Below are 19,883 nucleotides of genomic sequence, written 5' to 3'. Positions count from 1 at the left end.
TTTCCACCTTGCCAGCTCGAGGATTCGAACCAGAGACCTTCCAGTTACTGGCCCATCAGTCTTAACCGCTAGGCTAGCCGCCGCCACACTTTGTGAACGAGGAGTGAAAGGAGCAGAGTCGAGGCGTCCATCAAGAGTGGTGTGTGTGGGCAGCAGTCATCAGAGTGACGCCTCAGACAGCCCTTAAATCAGCCTGTCTGTGATCTCTCTCTAACCCTCTATCTCTGTCTTATGTCCCATTGTTTAACCTCTTTTATTCTGACACGTTGGAACCTAAATTGCAATAGACAGGACGTGCATCTCTTCTGCCACAGTTCTGCTGCAGTATGTAGAATGTTATACGTGACAAGACCGTACTCCATTAGGATTGGACTTACAACAAGTCTTCAGAGGTTTGATGGAGATTCTTCAATCATTTGTTCATGATTCTGAAATCTTCAGCCCTATTAATATAGCCATAGCCAAGTGCCACAGGCAGGGCATGAATAAATTATAGTTGAAAGGGGGGGGGTGTTTGCGCTTGTATGCCTGCCTGCGTGAAATCCCTCCCAGCTGTTCTGTGGTAAATTAGAATTGTCATTTTCGATAGCTGGAATTATACAGCCAGCAGATGATGAAATGGGAAGAGCAAAGATGTGAATAGTTGTTTAGTTTTTCAGACCGGAGAGATGTTCATACTGAATAATATCACGTTGGAGCAACTCCATAATGTGCTTGTATCATATAGTCAGTCATATCATATACTCCAACCCTATGTGAATACTGTGACCTTACATAGCCCATCACCTAGCAACCTCATCAACAGGTGTGGATCTCTTGGCGCAACAGCTACGATGTTGGCTTTACAGTTGCTGAGGCGGCTTCAAGACCCGGTCAGGACTAACCCCAGAATTCATTGCAATATGAAAGTGTGTGTGGTGTGTACAGTAAATCACCAAACCTTTATATGTGTGTGTCCCAGGCTGGTGAGGCCTCCCAGACAGAGACGGTGTCGGAGGAGAATAAGTCTCTGATCTGGACGCTGCTGAAGCAGGTCAGGCCTGGGATGGACCTGTCTAAAGTGGTCCTGCCCACCTTCATCCTGGAGCCACGCTCCTTCCTGGACAAGCTGTCCGACTACTACTACCATGCTGACTTCCTCTCTGAGTAAGTACTACTACCATGCTGACTTCCTCTCTGAGTAAGTACTACTACCATGCTGACTTCCTCTCTGAGTCAGTACTACTACCATGCTGACTTCCTCTCTGAGTAAGTACTGTTACCATGCTGACTTCCTCTCTGAGTAAGTACTGCTACCATGCTGACTTCCTCTCTGAGTCAGTACTACTTCCATGCTGACTTCCTCTCTGAGTCAGTACTACTACCATGCTGACTTCCTCTCTTAGTCAGTACTACTACCATGCTGACTTCCTCTCTGAGTCAGTACTACTACCATGCTGACTTCCTCTCTGAGTCAGTGCTACTACCATGCTGACATCCTCTCTGAGTCAGTACTACTACCATTCTGACTTCCTCGCTGAGTCAGTACTACTACCATTCTGACTTCCTCTCTGAGTAAGTACTGCTACCATGCTGACTTCCTCTCTGAGTAAGTAGTACTACCATGCTGACATCCTCTCTGAGTCAGTACTACTACCATGCTGACTTCCTCTCTGAGTCAGTACTACTACCATGCCGACTTCCTCTCTGAGTCAGTACTACTACCATGCCGACTTCCTCTCTGAGTCAGTACTACTACCGTGCCGACTTCCTCTCTGAGTCAGTACTACTACCATTCTGACTTCCTCGCTGAGTCAGTACTACTACCATGCTGACTTCCTCTCTGAGTAAGTACTACTACCATGCTGACTTCCTCTCTGAGTAAGTACTGCTACCATGCTGACTTCCTCTCTGAGTCAGTACTGCTATCATGCTGACTTTCTCTGAGTCAGAACTACTACCATGCTGACTTCCTCTCTGAGTCAGTACTGCTACCATTCTGACTTCCTCTCTGAGTCAGTACTACTACCATGCTGACTTCCTCTCTGAGTCAGTACTGCTGTCATGCTGACTTCCTCTCTGAGTCAGAACTACTACCATGCTGACTTCCTCTCTGAGTCAGTACTGCTACCATGCTGACTTCCTCTCTGAGTCGTGCTTCTACATCTGCATTGCTTGCTGTTTGGGGTTTTAGGCTGGGTTTCTGTACAGCACTTTGAGATATCAGCTGATGTAAAAAAAGGGCTTTATAAATTGATTTGATTTGATACTACCAAGCTGACCAATCAAAAGTCTTATATAGTAGGACAGTACAGTCAGACCTGCCAAAGATACAGACAAATATTCAAAGATGTATCTTTAACCTGATTTAGGTCCTCATTGTGATTTGTTGTTGATCATTTCCAGGGCAGCTGTGGAGGAGAATGCCTACAACAGGATGAAGAAAGTAGTGAAGTGGTATATCTCTGGATTCTACAAAAAGCCACAGGTGATTAGAACATTCACTTAAAATCACAGTTTCAGCAGGGTCATGTTCATTAGGAGAACAGTGGAAAAAAATTTTCTAAAAAAGAAACGTAAGTGTTTCTTACTGGATAGGACCTGGTAGTCCCTCTATTTCAGTCCACTTCTTCTGTTAGGTGCCTAATGAACACCACTCTGTTCTGGATGTGACAAGATGTCCCTCGGTATCTCTACCATTCAGCGGACGTATCTAAAGCTCAGTTTTTCCTCCTTCTGAAAACCAGGGCCTGAAGAAGCCATATAACCCCATCATCGGTGAGACCTACCGCTGCATGTGGCTCCATAGCAAGACCAACAGCAAGACATTCTACATTTCTGAACAGGTAACAGAGCCAGGAGGGGAGACTGCTCCCTAATATGTGATTGTCTGATTGGGGTTTTTAATCTGACATTTGAGCAATTGATTCACGTTGTAGTTAGTATGTAAATTATGCATGTGTGGGGGAGTGGATGGATGGATGGACGGGTTGGTGGATGGATGGACGGGTTGGTGGATGGATGGACGGGTTGGTGGATGGATGGACGGACGGATGGACGGGTTGGTGGATGGATGGACGGATGGATGGACGGGTTGGTGGATGGATGGATGGATGGATGGACGGGTTGGTGGATGGATGGACGGGTTGGTGGATGGATGGACGGGTTGGTGGATGGATGGACGGGTTGGTGGATGGATGGACGGGTTGGTGGATGGATGGACGGGTTGGTGGATGGATGGACGGGTTGGTGGATGGATGGATGGATGGATGGATGGATGGATGGATGGATTGACGGGTTGGTGGATGAATGGACGGGTTGGTGGATGGATGGACGGGTTGGTGGATGGATGGACGGATGGACGGGTTGGTGGATGGATGGACGGGTTGGTGGATGGATGGATGGATGGACGGGTTGGTGGATGGATGGACGGGTTGGTAGATGGATGGATGGATGGACGGGTTGGTGGATGGATGGACGGGTTGGTGGATGGATGGACGGATGGATGGATGGACGGGTTGGTGGATGGATGGATGGACGGGTTGGTGGATGGATAGCGGATGGATAGTTTGACGGGTTGGTGGATGGATGGTTGGGTTGGTGGATGGATGGATGGATGGATGAATGGACGGGTTGGTGGATGGATGGATGGATGGATGGATGGGTGGACAGGTTGGTGGATGGTTGGACGGGTTGGTGGATGGATGAAAGAAGGAATGTGATAGGTTTTCAGAAGGTCTAGACTCCACAACATGACATCTTCTGGTAGACTGGCTATGATCAGGGCTAGCTTCCAGTACCTGTCCTCCTGACCTTAGACCAATCACCTTCTCTCCCTGTCAGGTGTCCCATCATCCTCCAGTGTCAGCGTTCTACGTCAGTAACAGGAAGGACGGCTTCTGTCTCAGCGGAAGCATCCTGGCCAAGTCCAAGTTCTACGGTACAACACACACTCATGTACACACACATGCGCGCACACACACACACACACACACACACACACACACACACACACCTACCAAACAGCAAATGCATATAGATAGATACGTCAGGCCTGTCTAGTCAACAGTGGGAAGTGAACATTTGGTAACACATTTCTGATGAAAAATAATAATAATTTTAAAGGCACACCCAACAAATGTTATATCTGTGTTAACACCCTTTCCTGGGTGTTGTCATGACGATGTGTCTCTTTGCAGGAAACTCCTTGTCGGCCATATTGGACGGAGAGGCTCGGCTCACCTTTCTCAACAGAGGAGAAGACTACGTCATGAACATGCCCTACGCCCACTGCAAAGGTCTGACCTCTTACTGACTGGAGTCTTACTGTGAAAGCAACACACATTGCATTAAGGTCTGACCTCTTACTGACTGGAGTCTTACTGTGAAAGCAACACACATTGCATTAAGGTCTGACCTCTTACTGACTGGAGTCTTACTGTGAAAGCATCACACATTGCATTAAGGTCTGACCTCTTACTGACTGGAGTCTTACTGTGAAACCATCACACATTGCATTAAGGTCTGACCTCTTACTGACTGGAGTCTTACTGTGAAAGCATCATACATTGCATTAAGGTCTGACCTCTTACTGACTGTAGTCTTACTGTGAAAGCAACACACATTGCATTAAGGTCTGACCTCTTACTGACTGGAGTCTTACTGTGAAAGCAACACACATTGCATTAAGGTCTGACCTCTTACTGACTGGAGTCTTACTGTGAAAGCATCACACATTGCATTAAGGTCTGACCTCTTACTGACTGGAGTCTTACTGTGAAACCATCACACATTGCATTAAGGTCTGACCTCTTACTGACTGGAGTCTTACTGTGAAAGCATCACACATTGCATTAAGGTCTGACCTCTTACTGACTGGAGTCTTACTGTGAAAGCATCACACATTGCATTAAGGTCTGACCTCTTACTGACTGGAGTCTTACTGTGAAAGCAACACACATTGCATTAAGGTCTGACCTCTTACTGACTGTAGTCTTACTGTGAAAGCAACACACATTGCATTAAGGTCTGACCTCTTACTGACTGGAGTCTTACTGTGAAAGCAACACACATTACATTCATACCCTTAGAATTATATATGCCCACCTAATGTTCATTGCAAGCTTGCCAGGGTTGGGCTCAATTCAAATTGAAGTCAGTCAATTCAGGAAGTAACTAAAATTACAATTCCATAATTAAAAGAGTCCATCTATTTTTAATGACTTCTTAATAATCTGAAAAGGAGAAGCTGTTTATGTCAGAAGTATTAAACATTTTGGATTTTAAATTCAAATCACTTCCTGAATTGACTGCCTTGAGCCCAACCCTGAAGCAACACGTCCCTTTCTTCTACATAGGAAGTAGATTCAACATGTCTCTAGTCATACAGACTGACTGGAAAGTCTGTAATACTGGAAATATACTTCACTACTAACTGAATCAGTCCTGATTCACACACTACCAGGGTTGGGGTCAATACCATTTCACCTCAGTCGATATGAAAAGAACGGGGAACATTGGAATCAGAATGTCAGTTTACTTCCTGAATGGAATTCATTTAAATGGAATAAACCCTTACACTGCACACTACTGTAGTGTATACTAACTATCCTCCCTCTGTAGGGTACCATCTCTACTGTAGTGTATACTAACTATCCTCCCTCTGTAGGGCACCATCTCTACTGTAGTGTATACTAACTATCCTCCCTCTGTAGGGTACCATCTCTACTGTAGTGTATACTAACTATCCTCCCTCTGTAGGGCACCATCTCTACTGTAGTGTATACTAACTATCCTCCCTCTGTAGGGCACCATCTCTACTGTAGTGTATACTAACTATCCTCCCTCTGTAGGGTACCATCTCTACTGTAGTGTATACTAACTATCCTCCCTCTGTAGGGTACCATCTCTACTGTAGTGTATACTAACTATCCTCCCTCTGTAGGGCACCATCTCTACTGTAGTGTATACTAACTATCCTCCCTCTGTAGGGTACCATCTCTACTGTAGTGTATACTAACTATCCTCCCTCTGTAGGGCACCATCTCTACTGTAGTGTATACTAACTATCCTCCCTCTGTAGGGCACCATCTCTACTGTAGTGTATACTAACTATCCTCCCTCTGTAGGGTACCATCTCTACTGTAGTGTATACTAACTATCCTCACTCTGTAGGGCACCATCTCTACTGTAGTGTATACTAACTATCCTCCCTCTGTAGGGTACCATCTCTACTGTAGTGTATACTAACTATCCTCCCTCTGTAGGGTACCATCTCTACTGTAGTGTATATTAACTATCCTCCCTCTGTAGGGCACCATCTCTACTGTAGTGTATACTAACTATCCTCCCTCTGTAGGGCACCATCTCTACTGTAGTGTATACTAACTATCCTCCCTCTGTAGGGTACCATCTCTACTGTAGTGTATACTAACTATCCTCACTCTGTAGGGTACCATCTCTACTGTAGTGTATACTAACTATCCTCCCTCTGTAGGGCACCATCTCTACTGTAGTGTATAGTAACTTTCCTCCCTCTGTAGGGCACCATCTCTACTGTAGTGTATATTAACTATCCTCCCTCTGTAGGGCACCATCTCTACTGTAGTGTATAGTAGATATCCTCCCTCTGTAGGGCTCCATCTCTACTGTAGTGTATACTAACTATCCTCCCTCTGTAGGGCTCCATCTCTACTGTAGTGTATAGTAATTGTCCTCCCTCTCTCAGGCATCCTGTATGGCACCATGACTCTGGAGCTGGCTGGCCAGATCACCATTGCCTGTGAGAAGACAGGATACAGTGCCCAGCTCGAGTTCAAACTCAAGGTAGGAGGAAATAACTTGTTCTCTATCCTCAATCATTTGGCTTTTAGTCTTTAATGAACAAAAGCTTCAAACTGCATTAGGCAGTTTTAGTCCTAGAAACTCTAATGAAGCTGTAGATGGGAGGGAGGGGGGACAACCCTCATCTTGGAGAGCTACAGGACCCACCTCCAGGCTTTGGCTCCAGCCCCAATGGAGCACAACTGATTCTGCTAATTAGCTGCTCAACAGGACCCTGAATCAGGTGTTTTAAAGTGGGGTTGGAACAAAAGCCTGCATACCCAGTACCTATCCAAGAGGAGGGTTGCCTGACCCACCCCTGTGCTGCATCTTGAACTTCAAAACACCAATGTGATGAATCCTCCTTTCTGGAACACTTTATTTTACAGCCTTCTACTTACCAGGTAATACTTAGATAGTACTTGTTGAAGTGGTAGCTACCTAGAGTAATAGTATAGTTAGATTAGTAGCTATATATACAGTTGTTTCTTTTGAGATACAAGCATCAATATGTCCCATTTGGTACCAGGTAGTTACCAAGATTCTCTGAGGTCATTACCAGAAATGATCCATTGGTTCCATGTAACATGGTTACCATGTCTCCACTTTGATGCCATGTAAATAGCAGGTAAGAACCAGGTTAAACAGGGCTGTAACATAAAGCGCCACCCTCCCCCTCTCTTTTCAGCCGTTCTTGGGTAACAATGACAGTGTGAACCAGGTCTCTGGAAAGATCAAGCTGGGGAAGGAGGTGCTGGCTACGCTGGAGGGACACTGGGTAAGTTCATTATGTCTCCAGCAGAAGGAAAACTGACAAACAGTTTGGGACTAGAAATGCTTATTTTTGTTTTCCGTTGAAAACGTTGAAAACGTTGGTGCCCTAATGAACACGACCCTACACTTCTCTTTAATAACCTCCTTGGGCTAGGTGGGGTGCTGTGACCCACCTCGACAACATCCGGTGAAATTGCAGAGCGCGAAATTCAAAATACAAAAATCGTAATATTAAACATTCATGAAAATACAAGTGTCTTACATTATTTAACATCTTAACTTCTTGTTAATCCAACCGCTTTGTCAGATTTCAAAAAGGCTTTACGGCAAAAGCATACCATGCGATTATCTGAGGACAGCGCCCCGCGTACAAAAGCATTTAAAACATTTTCCAAACCAGCAGAGGCGCCACAAAAGTCAGAAATAGCGATAAAATAAATCACTTGCCTTTGAAGATCTTCCTCTGTTTGCAATCCGAACATTTACACAACAAATGGTCGTTTTGTTCGATAAAGTCCTTCTTTATATCCCAAAAAAGTCTGTTTAGTTGGCGATTTTGATTCAGTAATCCACCCGTTCCACTCGTTCAACATGCATACAAAGGAATCCAAAAAGTGACCAATTAACTTCGTCCAAACAAGTCAAACAACGTTTCAAATCAATCCTCAGGTACCCTAATATGTAAAGAAACGATAACATTTAAGACGGAATGTAATATGTTCAATACCGGAGATAAATAACGGAGTGCTCAACCTCATCCACGCGTCACAAGACTACAGTCCAAATGAGAGCCACCTTGAAAAACTTCAATTACTAACTCATTTTTCAAAAAACAAGCCGGAAACCCTTTCTAAAGACTGTTGACATCTAGTGGAAGCCATAGGAACTGCAATCTGGGAGGAATTCCTTTGAATGTCCCATAGACAAGCATTTGAATGGGTGGTGACTTCAAAAAAAAGAAATTCAGATGGATTCTCCTCGGGTTTTCACCTCCCATATCAGTTCTGTTATACTCACAGACATTATTTTAACAGTCTTTGAAACTTCAGAGTGTTTTCTATCAAATGCTACCAGCTATGCATATCCCAGCTTCTGGGCCTGAGTAACAGGCAGTTTACTTTGGGCACGTCAGTCATCCGAACTTCCGAACACTGCCCCCTAGCCCACATGCGTTGAATTAGTTTTTAAAGGTTTCAAAGTATGCAAAGTTATTTTCCACCCCAAAGGTCAAACTGACTTTAATTATGTCAGGAGACCTGACCTTGATGAAGTTTTAATGGAGGCCACCGAACGAACACGCACTTTCACCTACCTGCTTAATGCATCCAAACTGTATGTAGATTTAAGTCACCAATTAAATGTAAAATGGGTTGTTTTCTGCACCAATGGCCAGAGACACTGTTTAATACGTGCTGAGACTGTTTGTTTGTCAGGGTGACAGGCTGCGTACACAGTATATCATAATATCTGTTAGTTTGTCAGGGTGACAGGCTGCGTACACAGTATGTCATAATATCTGTTAGTTTGTCATGGTGACAGGCTGCGTACACAGTATATCATAATATCTGTTAGTTTGTCATGGTGACAGGCTGCGTACACAGTATATCATAATATCTGTTAGTTTGTCATAGTGACAGCCTGCGTACACAGTATATCATAATATCTGTTAGTTTGTCATGGTGACAGGCTGCATACACAGTATATCATAATATCTGTTAGTTTGTCATGGTGACAGGCTGCATACACAGTACATCATAATATCTGTTAGTTTGTCATGGTGACAGGCTGCGTACACAGTATATCATAATATCTGTTAGTTTGTCAGGGTGACAGGCTGCGTACACAGTATATCATAATATCTGTTAGTTTGTCATGGTGACAGGCTGCGTACACAGTATATCATAATATCTGTTAGTTTGTCATGGTGACAGGCTGCGTACACAGTATATCATAATATCTGTTAGTTTGTCATGGTGACAGGCTGCGTACACAGTATATCATAATATCTGTTAGTTTGTCAGGGTGACAGGCTGCGTACACAGTATATCATAATATCTGTTAGTTTGTCAGGGTGACAGGCTGCGTACACAGTATATCATAATATCTGTTAGTTTGTCATGGTGACAGGCTGCGTACACAGTATATCATAATATCTGTTAGTTTGTCAGGGTGACAGGCTGCGTACACAGTATATCATAATATCTGTTCGTTTGTCAGGGTGACAGGCTGCGTACACAGTATGTCATAATATCTGTTAGTTTGTCAGGGTGACAGGCTGCGTACACAGTATATCATAATATCTGTTAGTTTGTCAGGGTGACAGGCTGCATACACAGTATATCATAATCATTATCTTTTGTTATTTGGGTTTCTGCTGGATCCAGCTGGTTTTTACTGTGTTCTCAAGCTGGGCCTCAGACAGACAGACAGACAGACAGGCAGGCAGACAGACAGACAGGCAGACAGACAGGCAGGCAGACAGGCAGGCAGGCAGACAGACACGGACTGACAGACAGGCACAGACTGACAGATGACAGACAGGCATAGACTGACAGATGACAGACAGGCATAGACTGACAGATGACAGACAGGCACAGACTGACAGACAGGCACAGACAGGCACGGACTGACAGACGACAGACAGGCACAGACGACAGACAGGCACCGCCTGACAGACGACAGACAGGCACAGACTAACAGGCACGGACTGACAAACGGCAGACAAGACTGACAGGCAGACAGGCACGGACTGACAGACGACAGGCACGGACTGACAGGCAGACAGGCACGGACTGACAGGCAGACAGGCACGGACTGACAGGCAGACAGGCACGGACTGACAGACGACAGGCACGGACTGACAGGCAGACAGGCACGGACTGACAGGCAGACAGGCACGGACTGACAGACGACAGGTACGGACGGGCTGACAGACAGACAGGCACAGACGACAGGCACGGACTGACAGACAGCCAGCCAGACACGGACTGACAGACAGACAGCCAGACACAGACTGACAGCCAGACACGGACTGACAGACAGACAGCCAGACACAGTCTGACAGACAGATAAATGTTAGAACCAACAACTCCCCTGCATAACCATCACCTCAATCATTCTATCTCACACTTCCCCTGGCTTTCTGGGTAATTACCCTGGCCAGTTCTATGCCATTAGTGTCATCGGGTTCTGGGGAATAACAACTGTGTGTGTTCGTGTGTCTGTGTGTCAGTGCGTGTGTGTCCTCAGATCGGTCAATGCAGCTCTCTCAGCCTGTTTAGGAGGACTGTCTGAGTTAGCTAGCTGTACCTAAACATCACTACCACTGCCTCCATCCCATAATAGTAGTAGTAGTTCACTACTTTTTTTTAATTTAATTTTTTTTTTAATTTTTTTTTTTACATTTTTACCCCTTTTTCTACCCAATTTCGTAGTATCCAATTGTTGTAGTAGCTACTATCTTGTCTCATCGCTACAACTCCCGTACGGGCTCGGGAGAGACGAAGGTTGAAAGTCATGCGTCCTCCGATACACAACCCAACCAGCCATACTGCTTCTTAACACAGCACACATCCAACCCGGAAGCCAGCCGCACCAATGTGTCGGAGGAAACACCGTGCACCTGGCAACCTTGGTTAGCGCGCACTGCGCCCAGCCCGCCACAGGAGTCGCTGGTGCGCGATGAGACAAGGACAAGCCTTCCCTAACCAGGACGACGCTAGGCCAATTGTGCGTCGCCCCACGGACCTCCCGGTGGGCGCGAACCCAGGGACTCTGATGGCACAGCTGGCGCTGCAGTACAGCGCCCTTAACCACTGCGCCACCCGGGAGGCTTAGTTCACTACTTTTGACCAGGGCACATAGCCAGGTTGTTTTGGGAAGTCAGATGGGGGTCGGTCTAACTGTGTTAACTGGGTCTTCCTGTGTGTCTGGCTTCTCCAGGACAGTGAAATCTTCATCAACGATAAGAAGACCGGGGTGGTGGATACGTTTTGGAACCCCACTGCAGAGCTGCGTCAGAGCAGGCTGACACGCTGCACCGTGCCTCCTGAGGACCAGGGAGACTATGAGTCTGAGAGGTATGAAGAGACAGACAGACTCTTTTCTTTCACTCCTCCTCTTTATTCCTCCTCTCTTGACTCATCATCTCATTCCTTCCCCTCGTTGACTCTTTATTCCTCCTCTCTTGACTCATCATCTCATTCCTTCCCCTCGTTGACTCTATTCCTCCTCCCTCCTCTATTCACCATCTCATTCCTTCCCCTCGTTGACTCTATTCCTCCTCCCTCCTCTATTCACCATCTCATTCCTTCCCCTCGTTGACTCTTTATTCCTCCTCCCTCCCCTCATCATCTCATTCCTTCCCCTCGTTGACTCTTTATTCCTCCTCCCTCCCCTCATCATCTCATTCCTTCCCCTCGTTGACTCTATTCCTCCTCCCTCCTCTATTCATCATCTCATTCCTTCCCCTCGTTGACTCTTTATTCCTCCTCCCTCCCCTCATCATCTCATTCCTTCCCCTCGTTGACTCTTTATTCCTCCTCCCTCCCCTCATCATCTCATTCCTTCCCCTCGTTGACTCTTTATTCCTCCTCCCTCCCCTCATCATCTCATTCCTTCCCCTCGTTGACTCTTTATTCCTCCTCCCTCCCCTCATCATCTCATTCCTTCCCCTCGTTGACTCTTTATTCCTCCTCCCTCCCCTCATCATCTCATTCCTTCCCCTCGTTGACTCTTTATTCCTCCTCCCTCCCCTCATCATCTCATTCCTTCCCCTCGTTGACTCTTTATTCCTCCTCCCTCCCCTCATCATCTCATTCCTTCCCCTCGTTGACTCTTTATTCCTCCTCCCTCCCCTCATCATCTCATTCCTTCCCCTCGTTGACTCTTTATTCCTCCTCCCTCCCCTCATCATCTCATTCCTTCCCCTCGTTGACTCTTTATTCCTCCTCCCTCCCCTCATCATCTCATTCCTTCCCCTCGTTGACTCTTTATTCCTCCTCCCTCCCCTCATCATCTCATTCCTTCCCCTCGTTGACTCTTTATTCCTCCTCCCTCCCCTCATCTCATTCATTCCCCTCGTTGACTCTTTATTCCTCCTCTCCTCTATTCAACATCTCATTCCTTATATATATATATCTACAGTGCCTTGCGAAAGTATTCGGCCCCCTTGAACTTTGCGACCTTTTGCCACATTTCAGGCTTCAAACATAAAGATATAAAACTGTATTTTTTTGTGAAGAATCAACAACAAGTGGAACACAATCATGAAGTGGAACGACATTTATTGGATATTTCAAACTTTTTTAACAAATCAAAAACTGAAAAATTGGGCGTGCAAAATTATTCAGCCCCCTTAAGTTAATACTTTGTAGCGCCACCTTTTGCTGCGATTACAGCTGTAAGTCGCTTGGGGTATGTCTCTATCAGTTTTGCACATCGAGAGACTGACATTTTTTCCCATTCCTCCTTGCAAAACAGCTCGAGCTCAGTGAGGTTGGATGGAGAGCATTTGTGAACAGCAGTTTTCAGTTCTTTCCACAGATTCTCGATTGGATTCAGGTCTGGACTTTGACTTGGCCATTCTAACACCTGGATATGTTTATTTTTGAACCATTCCATTGTAGATTTTGCTTTATGTTTTGGATCATTGTCTTGTTGGAAGACAAATCTCCGTCCCAGTCTCAGGTCTTTTGCAGACTCCATCAGGTTTTCTTCCAGAATGGTCCTGTATTTGGCTCCATCCATCTTCCCATCAATTTTAACCATCTTCCCTGTCCCTGCTGAAGAAAAGCAGGCCCAAACCATGATGCTGCCACCACCATGTTTAACAGTGGGGATGGTGTGTTCAGCTGTGTTGCTTTTACGCCAAACATAACGTTTTGCATTGTTGCCAAAAAGTTTCATTTTGGTTTCATCTGACCAGAGCACAATCTTCCACATGTTTGGTGTGTCTCCCAGGTGGCTTGTGGCAAACTTGAAACAACACTTTTTATGGATATCTTTAAGAAATGGCTTTCTTCTTGCCACTCTTCCGTAAAGGCCAGATTTGTGCAATATACGACTGATTGTTGTCCTATTGACAGAGTCTCCCACCTCAGCTGTAGATCTCTGCAGTTCATCCAGAGTGATCATGGGCCTCTTGGCTGCATCTCTGATCAGTCTTCTCCTTGTATGAGCTGAAAGTTTAGAGGGACGGCCAGGTCTTGGTAGATTTGCAGTGGTCTGATACTCCTTCCATTTCAATATTATCACTTGCACAGTGCTCCTTGGGATGTTTAAAGCTTGGGAAATCTTTTTGTATCCAAATCCGGCTTTAAACTTCTTCACAACAGTATCTCGGACCTGCCTGGTGTGTTCCTTGTTCTTCATGATGCTCTCTGCGCTTTTAACGAACCTCTGAGACTATCACAGTGCAGGTGCATTTATACGGAGACTTGATTACACACAGGTGGATTGTATTTATCATCATTAGTCATTTAGGTCAACATTGGATCATTCAGAGATCCTCACTGAACTTCTGGAGAGAGTTTGCTGCACTGAAAGTAAAGGGGCTGAATAATTTTGCACGCCCAATTTTTCAGTTTTTGATTTGTTAAAAAAGTTTGAAATATCCAATAAATGTCGTTCCACTTCATGATTGTGTCCCACTTGTTGTTGATTCTTCACAAAAAAATACAGTTTTATATCTTTATGTTTGAAGCCTGAAATGTGGCAAAAGGTCGCAAAGTTCAAGGGGGCCGAATACTTTCGCAAGGCACTGTATATCTCTCTCTCTATATATATATCTCTAAATCTCTCTCTAAATAAAAATATCTTCCTCTCTCTCTATCTCCCCCTCTCTCTCTCTCTCTCCCTCTGTCTCTCCCTCCGTCCTCCCAGGTTATGGCAGCATGTAACGAGGGCCATCAACAACAAGGACCAGACAGAGGCCACCAATGAGAAGTTTATCCTGGAGGAGGCTCAGAGGAAGTCAACCCGCGAGCGCAAGGCCAAGTGTGAGGACTGGGCGCCCGGGCTCTTTGAACAGGACCCCGTCACCGGAGAGTGGCATTACAGATATGCCGAGTGAGTTTCTTATCTCTAATTCACGCACTCTATTCCCCACAGGGCTCTGGTCTAAAGTAGTGCACTATATAGGGAATAGGGTACCATTTGGTACGTGACCCGTTAGTTGAAGTTGAGTAGAAGTTACAGTTCTAGGATCAGCTTATCTCCCTCATATTTGTATGTTAGCCATGAGTTGGTGAAATGTGAGACTGACCTTCGATGCCTGTCTGGGAGCTTGATATATTAAAGGAGAGGAGCCATCTAGTGGAGATGTTATGTAACTAAATTCTCTATTGACAGGCAGAGCCAGGAATAACTTGAGGTTATTTTTAACGTTTATAGAGATGTTAGACTGTATTAGTTTGCCAATGCTTCCATTACTATGACGACCAAGAAGTAGCATCAAAACCTTGTATGTAATGTATGTCAAGTCTCTGCATCTGAACTGACCCCAGAGCTGATCAACAGGAGGATTGTGACACCTAATGGATGGACCTGGTGTTACAACAACATGTTGGCATAACATTACCAACAGACTGTAATATCTGCTTATGTAATGTTCTCTGTGTGTGTGTGTGTGTGTGTGTGTGTGTGTGTGTGTGTCCGCAGCACCCGGCCGTGGGATCCGCTGAATGATATGATTCAGTTTGAGAAAGACGGCTGGATCCAGACTAAAGTGCGGCACCGCACCCCTATGGTACGTTCTGCCAGTGTAATTAGTCTCAGTAACCAGGGCCCCAGGAGGGATGGCAATTGCAAGTGCCAGGTAGGTTGGCCAACCGAACAGCGCTCCCTGAGTTGTTTTTATACTTTTTTACTCCACCTCCTCCACTTCAGTTTGTCACCAGCCACCACTGCAGCTTGCTCTAAAAGTCTTCTCCAGCTCCATTCACAACCATCGCCTGCGGCTGCTTCTGTTCCGTGTGGGCCACGCCGCCCAGCCTGTTGTCTCGTACAGCCATTTTGTTTTGACTGTTTCCCCACCACCTACCGCCATGTTGGTTGTTGTCATTTTTTAGATGATTTCTGGATCATTCTGTTTTCCTTTTTAAGAAGGCTGGTTGTTGATGTCTCCGAGCGCTTTAAGTGCTTTAATAGGTGCTTGGTTGGTTAGTTCATTTGGTTAATTTTAGTTGCAACTGACTGTGTTGTTGGTTGTTTTGGAGTTTCACTGGATGTGGCCGATTGGCACGCTCGCATGCCTCATATTACTGTGCTACCGATTAGCATGTGATGCAAGTGTTATTGTGTGTGTGTGTGTGTGCGTGTGTGTGTGTGTGTGCGTGCGTGTGTTTGTGTCTGTGTTATGTTCCTAATTGCAGCTATTTACGTAGTTTCTGTGTGTTCGTTCGTAGGTGTACAAGCGTGTGTGTGCGGTGCGTGAGTGTTTTTGTGTAGGTATCTTTGGTTTTGTCGTCTTCTCTGTGGTGTGTGTGTTGATTTGGTGGCTGGTGTGTGTGGCTCTGTGTTGATGTGTGTGTCCTTGGTGTGTGTAGGTGACAGGGCCCAAAAGAAAGCACAAGCACAGTGACAAGCCCAAGAAACCTGAGAGTGGCTGCTCCTCCCCAGAACCTGACCGCCAGGACTCCTCCGGCAGCGAGCGTACGTCTCACACACACACACACACACACACACACACACACACACACACACACACACACACACACATACCAACAATATTACAATACCACTCACATTAATATACATACAATCCCAATGCTGCAACACAACGACCTCATACACACTCATACACCCATACACATACACACTCATACACCCCCACCCACACTCATACACCACCCACACACACTCATACACCCCTCACACGCGCACACATACACTCATACACCCCCACACACATACACTCCCCCCACATATACACACTCATACACCCCCCCCCACATATACACTCATACACCCCCCCCACATATACACACTCATACACCCCCCCACATATACACACTCATACACCCCCCCACATATACACACACTCATACACCCAATACATATACACACTCATACACCCCAACAGCACAATGGTGTGGGCGTACCCCAACAGCACAATGGTGTGGGCGTATACCAGTCATAAAAAAATAGTCAATAGAGAGAGTAGACCGCTGATTGGTCAGCTCATCCCCATCAGGAGTATGACATCATATTCTGAGGAAATGGAAAGCAATAGCATGTCTGTTTGAGATGCAAGTTGGAGGTTTTCAAAGTGGTTTTTTTCCCTACAATACGACTATAGGACGAGTCAACAACATTATTTGGGTATAAGTTAACATAAAATGTACTTTTAAAAGTGACATTTTCACTGGACATTTACTTTAACATGTGTTATTGACTCTTTGTTACAGCTGATTGTTGCTGTTTGTGTATTTCAGGACACAAAAGCAAGCACAGTAGCCGGTTAAGGAAAAAGGGCCCAGACCTTAGTGAACTTCAAAGTGCCATTGATTCTATAAAGAAGACACAGGAGAACATTTACAAGTGAGGGTCGTTCAAACATGAGACATTGAGTGTGTGTGCGTGTGGTCTTTGAGTGAGTGAGGATTCAATTGTTCCCAACTTATGCATTGTGAGTTTGTGGTTGTGCATATAATTCCTGTGACTGAGCCCTCGCTGACTCTGTCTGCGTGTGTGCGCCTACATCTCCAGGAGCATCGGTGTGCTGCGCTCCCGAACGACAGTGGGCCAGGCGGCAGCAGAGGGCGGATTCCTGCAGCAGCGCGACTACGCCATCATCATCCTCCTCATCCTCCTTCAGGTCTTCATCAACTTCCTGTTCAAGTAGCAGCCGACAGACTGACAGAGAGAGAGACAGATGGAGTTAGAGAGAGAGACCGATGGAGAGAGAGAGACAGGACTGATGGGGGGGTTTGTCCAGGTTAAGGAGGAGAAACAGTCTGGAAGTGAATGAACTTCAAGAGCACCCAGTAGCTCTGCCTCAACCCTCTCTCTCTCTCTCTCTCTCTACTGAGTTGACCCTGCTCCACTGTCCTCAGACGGGCCACCATTGTCACACACACGTCTCCAAAGCAAGCATTCCTGAAAGAGGCTCCTCAAAAAAAACTGAAATTGTTTTTAATTTCTATTTATTTGTACCTGTTTAAAGATCCATGTATTTTTAAAGGGGGAGTGGCACCGGCCAGGACTGAAGGGAAGTTGAGGTCAGCGTTCGGCCTTAGCCGGCGTCATGATGTCGTGAACTGGGCCTTGGAGAAGGGATTGACATCTGGCGGCCATTTTTTATTTTGCTAACGGACACCGCTCCTTGCATTTCACCCGCCTCCCCAACGACAGGGAACATTTTACACTGAGACTTTTGAAGAAAAATTACTTTCATTCAATTATTTTTTTTAAAGACTGTTCATTTGTTTTGTTTGTTTGGTGTGTCCTTTGTGAGTAGAACCTCTAGTTCAAAAATATACGAGAAGGGAGAAGAACAGTTTTAAGCGGTCCAATATATGTGACGTTCTTTTGAAGCTTTGACGAGGCTCGAGTTTCCTAGCTTGACGGTGAATCGACAAACAAAAGAAGGTCATTGTAATCAATCGATTTGAATCGTTCCACTCAAATTTGTAGACCAGGTCAATTGTATAAACTAGATGCTTGACATGAATTGTTGCTGTGTGGTTAACATGTACGGTAGGATGAATGTTCAGCTGATCACTTGCCCGATAGTGTGTAAACATCACGATGACACCTAGTAGACAGTAGAGTCCCCAGTGGGGAGGCTGTTCATAGACTTTTGTACAGTAGTAACTCAACATTGTCAGCCAGTCAGAAATCAACTAGATGAAGTGAAAATCTGCCAGATGCAGTGTTTCAGGTGTAGTATAGGCCGTCAGTCCACTTCCTGTGTACATAGCTAACGGACTGACTCACTCATAGCAGTTGTGTTCTTTCCTAAAGAGACGTTCTTTCACACAGACAAGACCCTCTGTGGAACAAGCCAGTCTGGCATTATCAATACCCCATTACCTCGGTGTCTCTGTGGGCTGCCCACTCTGTGTGTGTCTGTGGTCATCGCCTCGTCACTGTCGTCCACTCATCCAAACCAGACGTTTAGAATGTGGTCACAAGAAAATTACACCCGTGCCTTCTAGAGTGGGGGGTTTGGGGGGTGGGGCTAATGGGGGGGGGATAGGGATTGAGAGGGGTGGGGCTGAGAGTTTGGGGGGTGGGTGGAAGTTTGAGGCTTAATGGGGAGGTTAGAGGTGGGACTGGGGTTTTGGGGGGGCGCTAATGGAGGTTAGGGATGGGGTGAGGATGGGGGTTTGGTGGGTGGATGGATGTTTGGGGCTAACGGGGGGGGGGTAGTGGTTGGGAGGGGTGGGGACAGTGAGAGAGTAGGTAGGTGTACAGTAGAAGTGTAAGGGCGAGCAATAGCCAGTGTTTTGGAGTGGTCGTGCCATATCAAGCCTTAGAGAAGAGTCCTGCTTGGCCCCTCCCAGCGTTGCTGTGGTTACCCTGCCGTGGGAATTCTGGAAGCTGATTCCTGCCACTTGGAGAGAGGAGGTTATCTCTCCAAATTATCTCTCCATATTTCCTCTCTTTCCTTCTTTCTCTCCCTCTCTATCTCTTCACAAGGCACCAAAACCAGGGGAACAACATGGCTCCTCTTCCTTGTCATTGTTCATTGCGTTGTATTATAATGAAAATCACTTTCTGTATTTTGTTTTCTATGTGGCACATTTTTGCTTGCTCCATTCTTTTGTTTTTCCTCACTTTTCAGTGTTGATTTATACAGACGATACCGCTGATATGATTCTGTTCCATGTCGTTTTGCGGTCACCCCTCGATGACTTGAGTTCATTGTCAAATTACCTGTTTTGCATCCCAAATGGCACCCTATTCCCAAAATAATGCCCTACTTTTGACCAGAGCCCTAAAATACATGTAGTGTACCATATAGAAAATAGGGTGCTATTTGGGACCTACCGCTGGACTCTCTGCATCCGGACACCCCTGGTCTCTCTGCATTCGGACACCCCTGGTCTCTCTGTACCAGGACACCGCTGGTCTCTCTGTACCAGGACATCCCTGGTGTCTCTGTACCAGGACATCCCTGGTCTCTCTGTACCAGGACACCGCTGGTCTCTCTGTACCAGGACATCCCTGGTGTCTCTGTACCAGGACACCGCTGGTCTCTCTGTACCAGGACATCCCTGGTCTCTCTGGTATGTATTTGTATGACAATAACACCTTCCGGAAAGTTATGTTGCCACATCCCCAAATAAAATCAAAATTACGTC

At 45.9% G+C, this 19,883-nt stretch overlaps 1 protein-coding gene across 2 annotated transcripts in view; it reads left to right on the top strand.

Moving 5' to 3' along the window:
- LOC139392697 (oxysterol-binding protein-related protein 8-like) overlaps nt 1–19,883 on the top strand; it is a 149,382-nt gene extending 129,499 nt beyond the window's left edge. The window contains exons 13-25 of one of the 2 annotated variants that reach the window (XM_071140870.1): nt 962–1,146; nt 2,386–2,467; nt 2,727–2,825; nt 3,823–3,919; nt 4,179–4,277; nt 6,707–6,804; nt 7,490–7,579; nt 11,518–11,654; nt 14,458–14,643; nt 15,235–15,391; nt 16,122–16,227; nt 17,010–17,115; nt 17,284–19,883. In XM_071140870.1, the coding sequence (XP_070996971.1) occupies nt 962–1,146; nt 2,386–2,467; nt 2,727–2,825; nt 3,823–3,919; nt 4,179–4,277; nt 6,707–6,804; nt 7,490–7,579; nt 11,518–11,654; nt 14,458–14,643; nt 15,235–15,391; nt 16,122–16,227; nt 17,010–17,115; nt 17,284–17,419 (1,578 nt within the window). In that variant the 3' untranslated portion in view covers nt 17,420–19,883. The remainder of the gene's footprint in view (nt 1–961; nt 1,147–2,385; nt 2,468–2,726; nt 2,826–3,822; nt 3,920–4,178; nt 4,278–6,706; nt 6,805–7,489; nt 7,580–11,517; nt 11,655–14,457; nt 14,644–15,234; nt 15,392–16,121; nt 16,228–17,009; nt 17,116–17,283) is intronic. The other variant, XM_071140869.1, reaches the window with a different exon arrangement.

This window comes from Oncorhynchus clarkii, chromosome 33, assembly GCF_045791955.1.
Source record: "Oncorhynchus clarkii lewisi isolate Uvic-CL-2024 chromosome 33, UVic_Ocla_1.0, whole genome shotgun sequence".
Taxonomy (NCBI): domain Eukaryota; kingdom Metazoa; phylum Chordata; class Actinopteri; order Salmoniformes; family Salmonidae; genus Oncorhynchus; species Oncorhynchus clarkii.
Note: the sequence above shows the minus strand (reverse complement) of the source record. Positions and strands in the feature narration are given on the sequence as shown.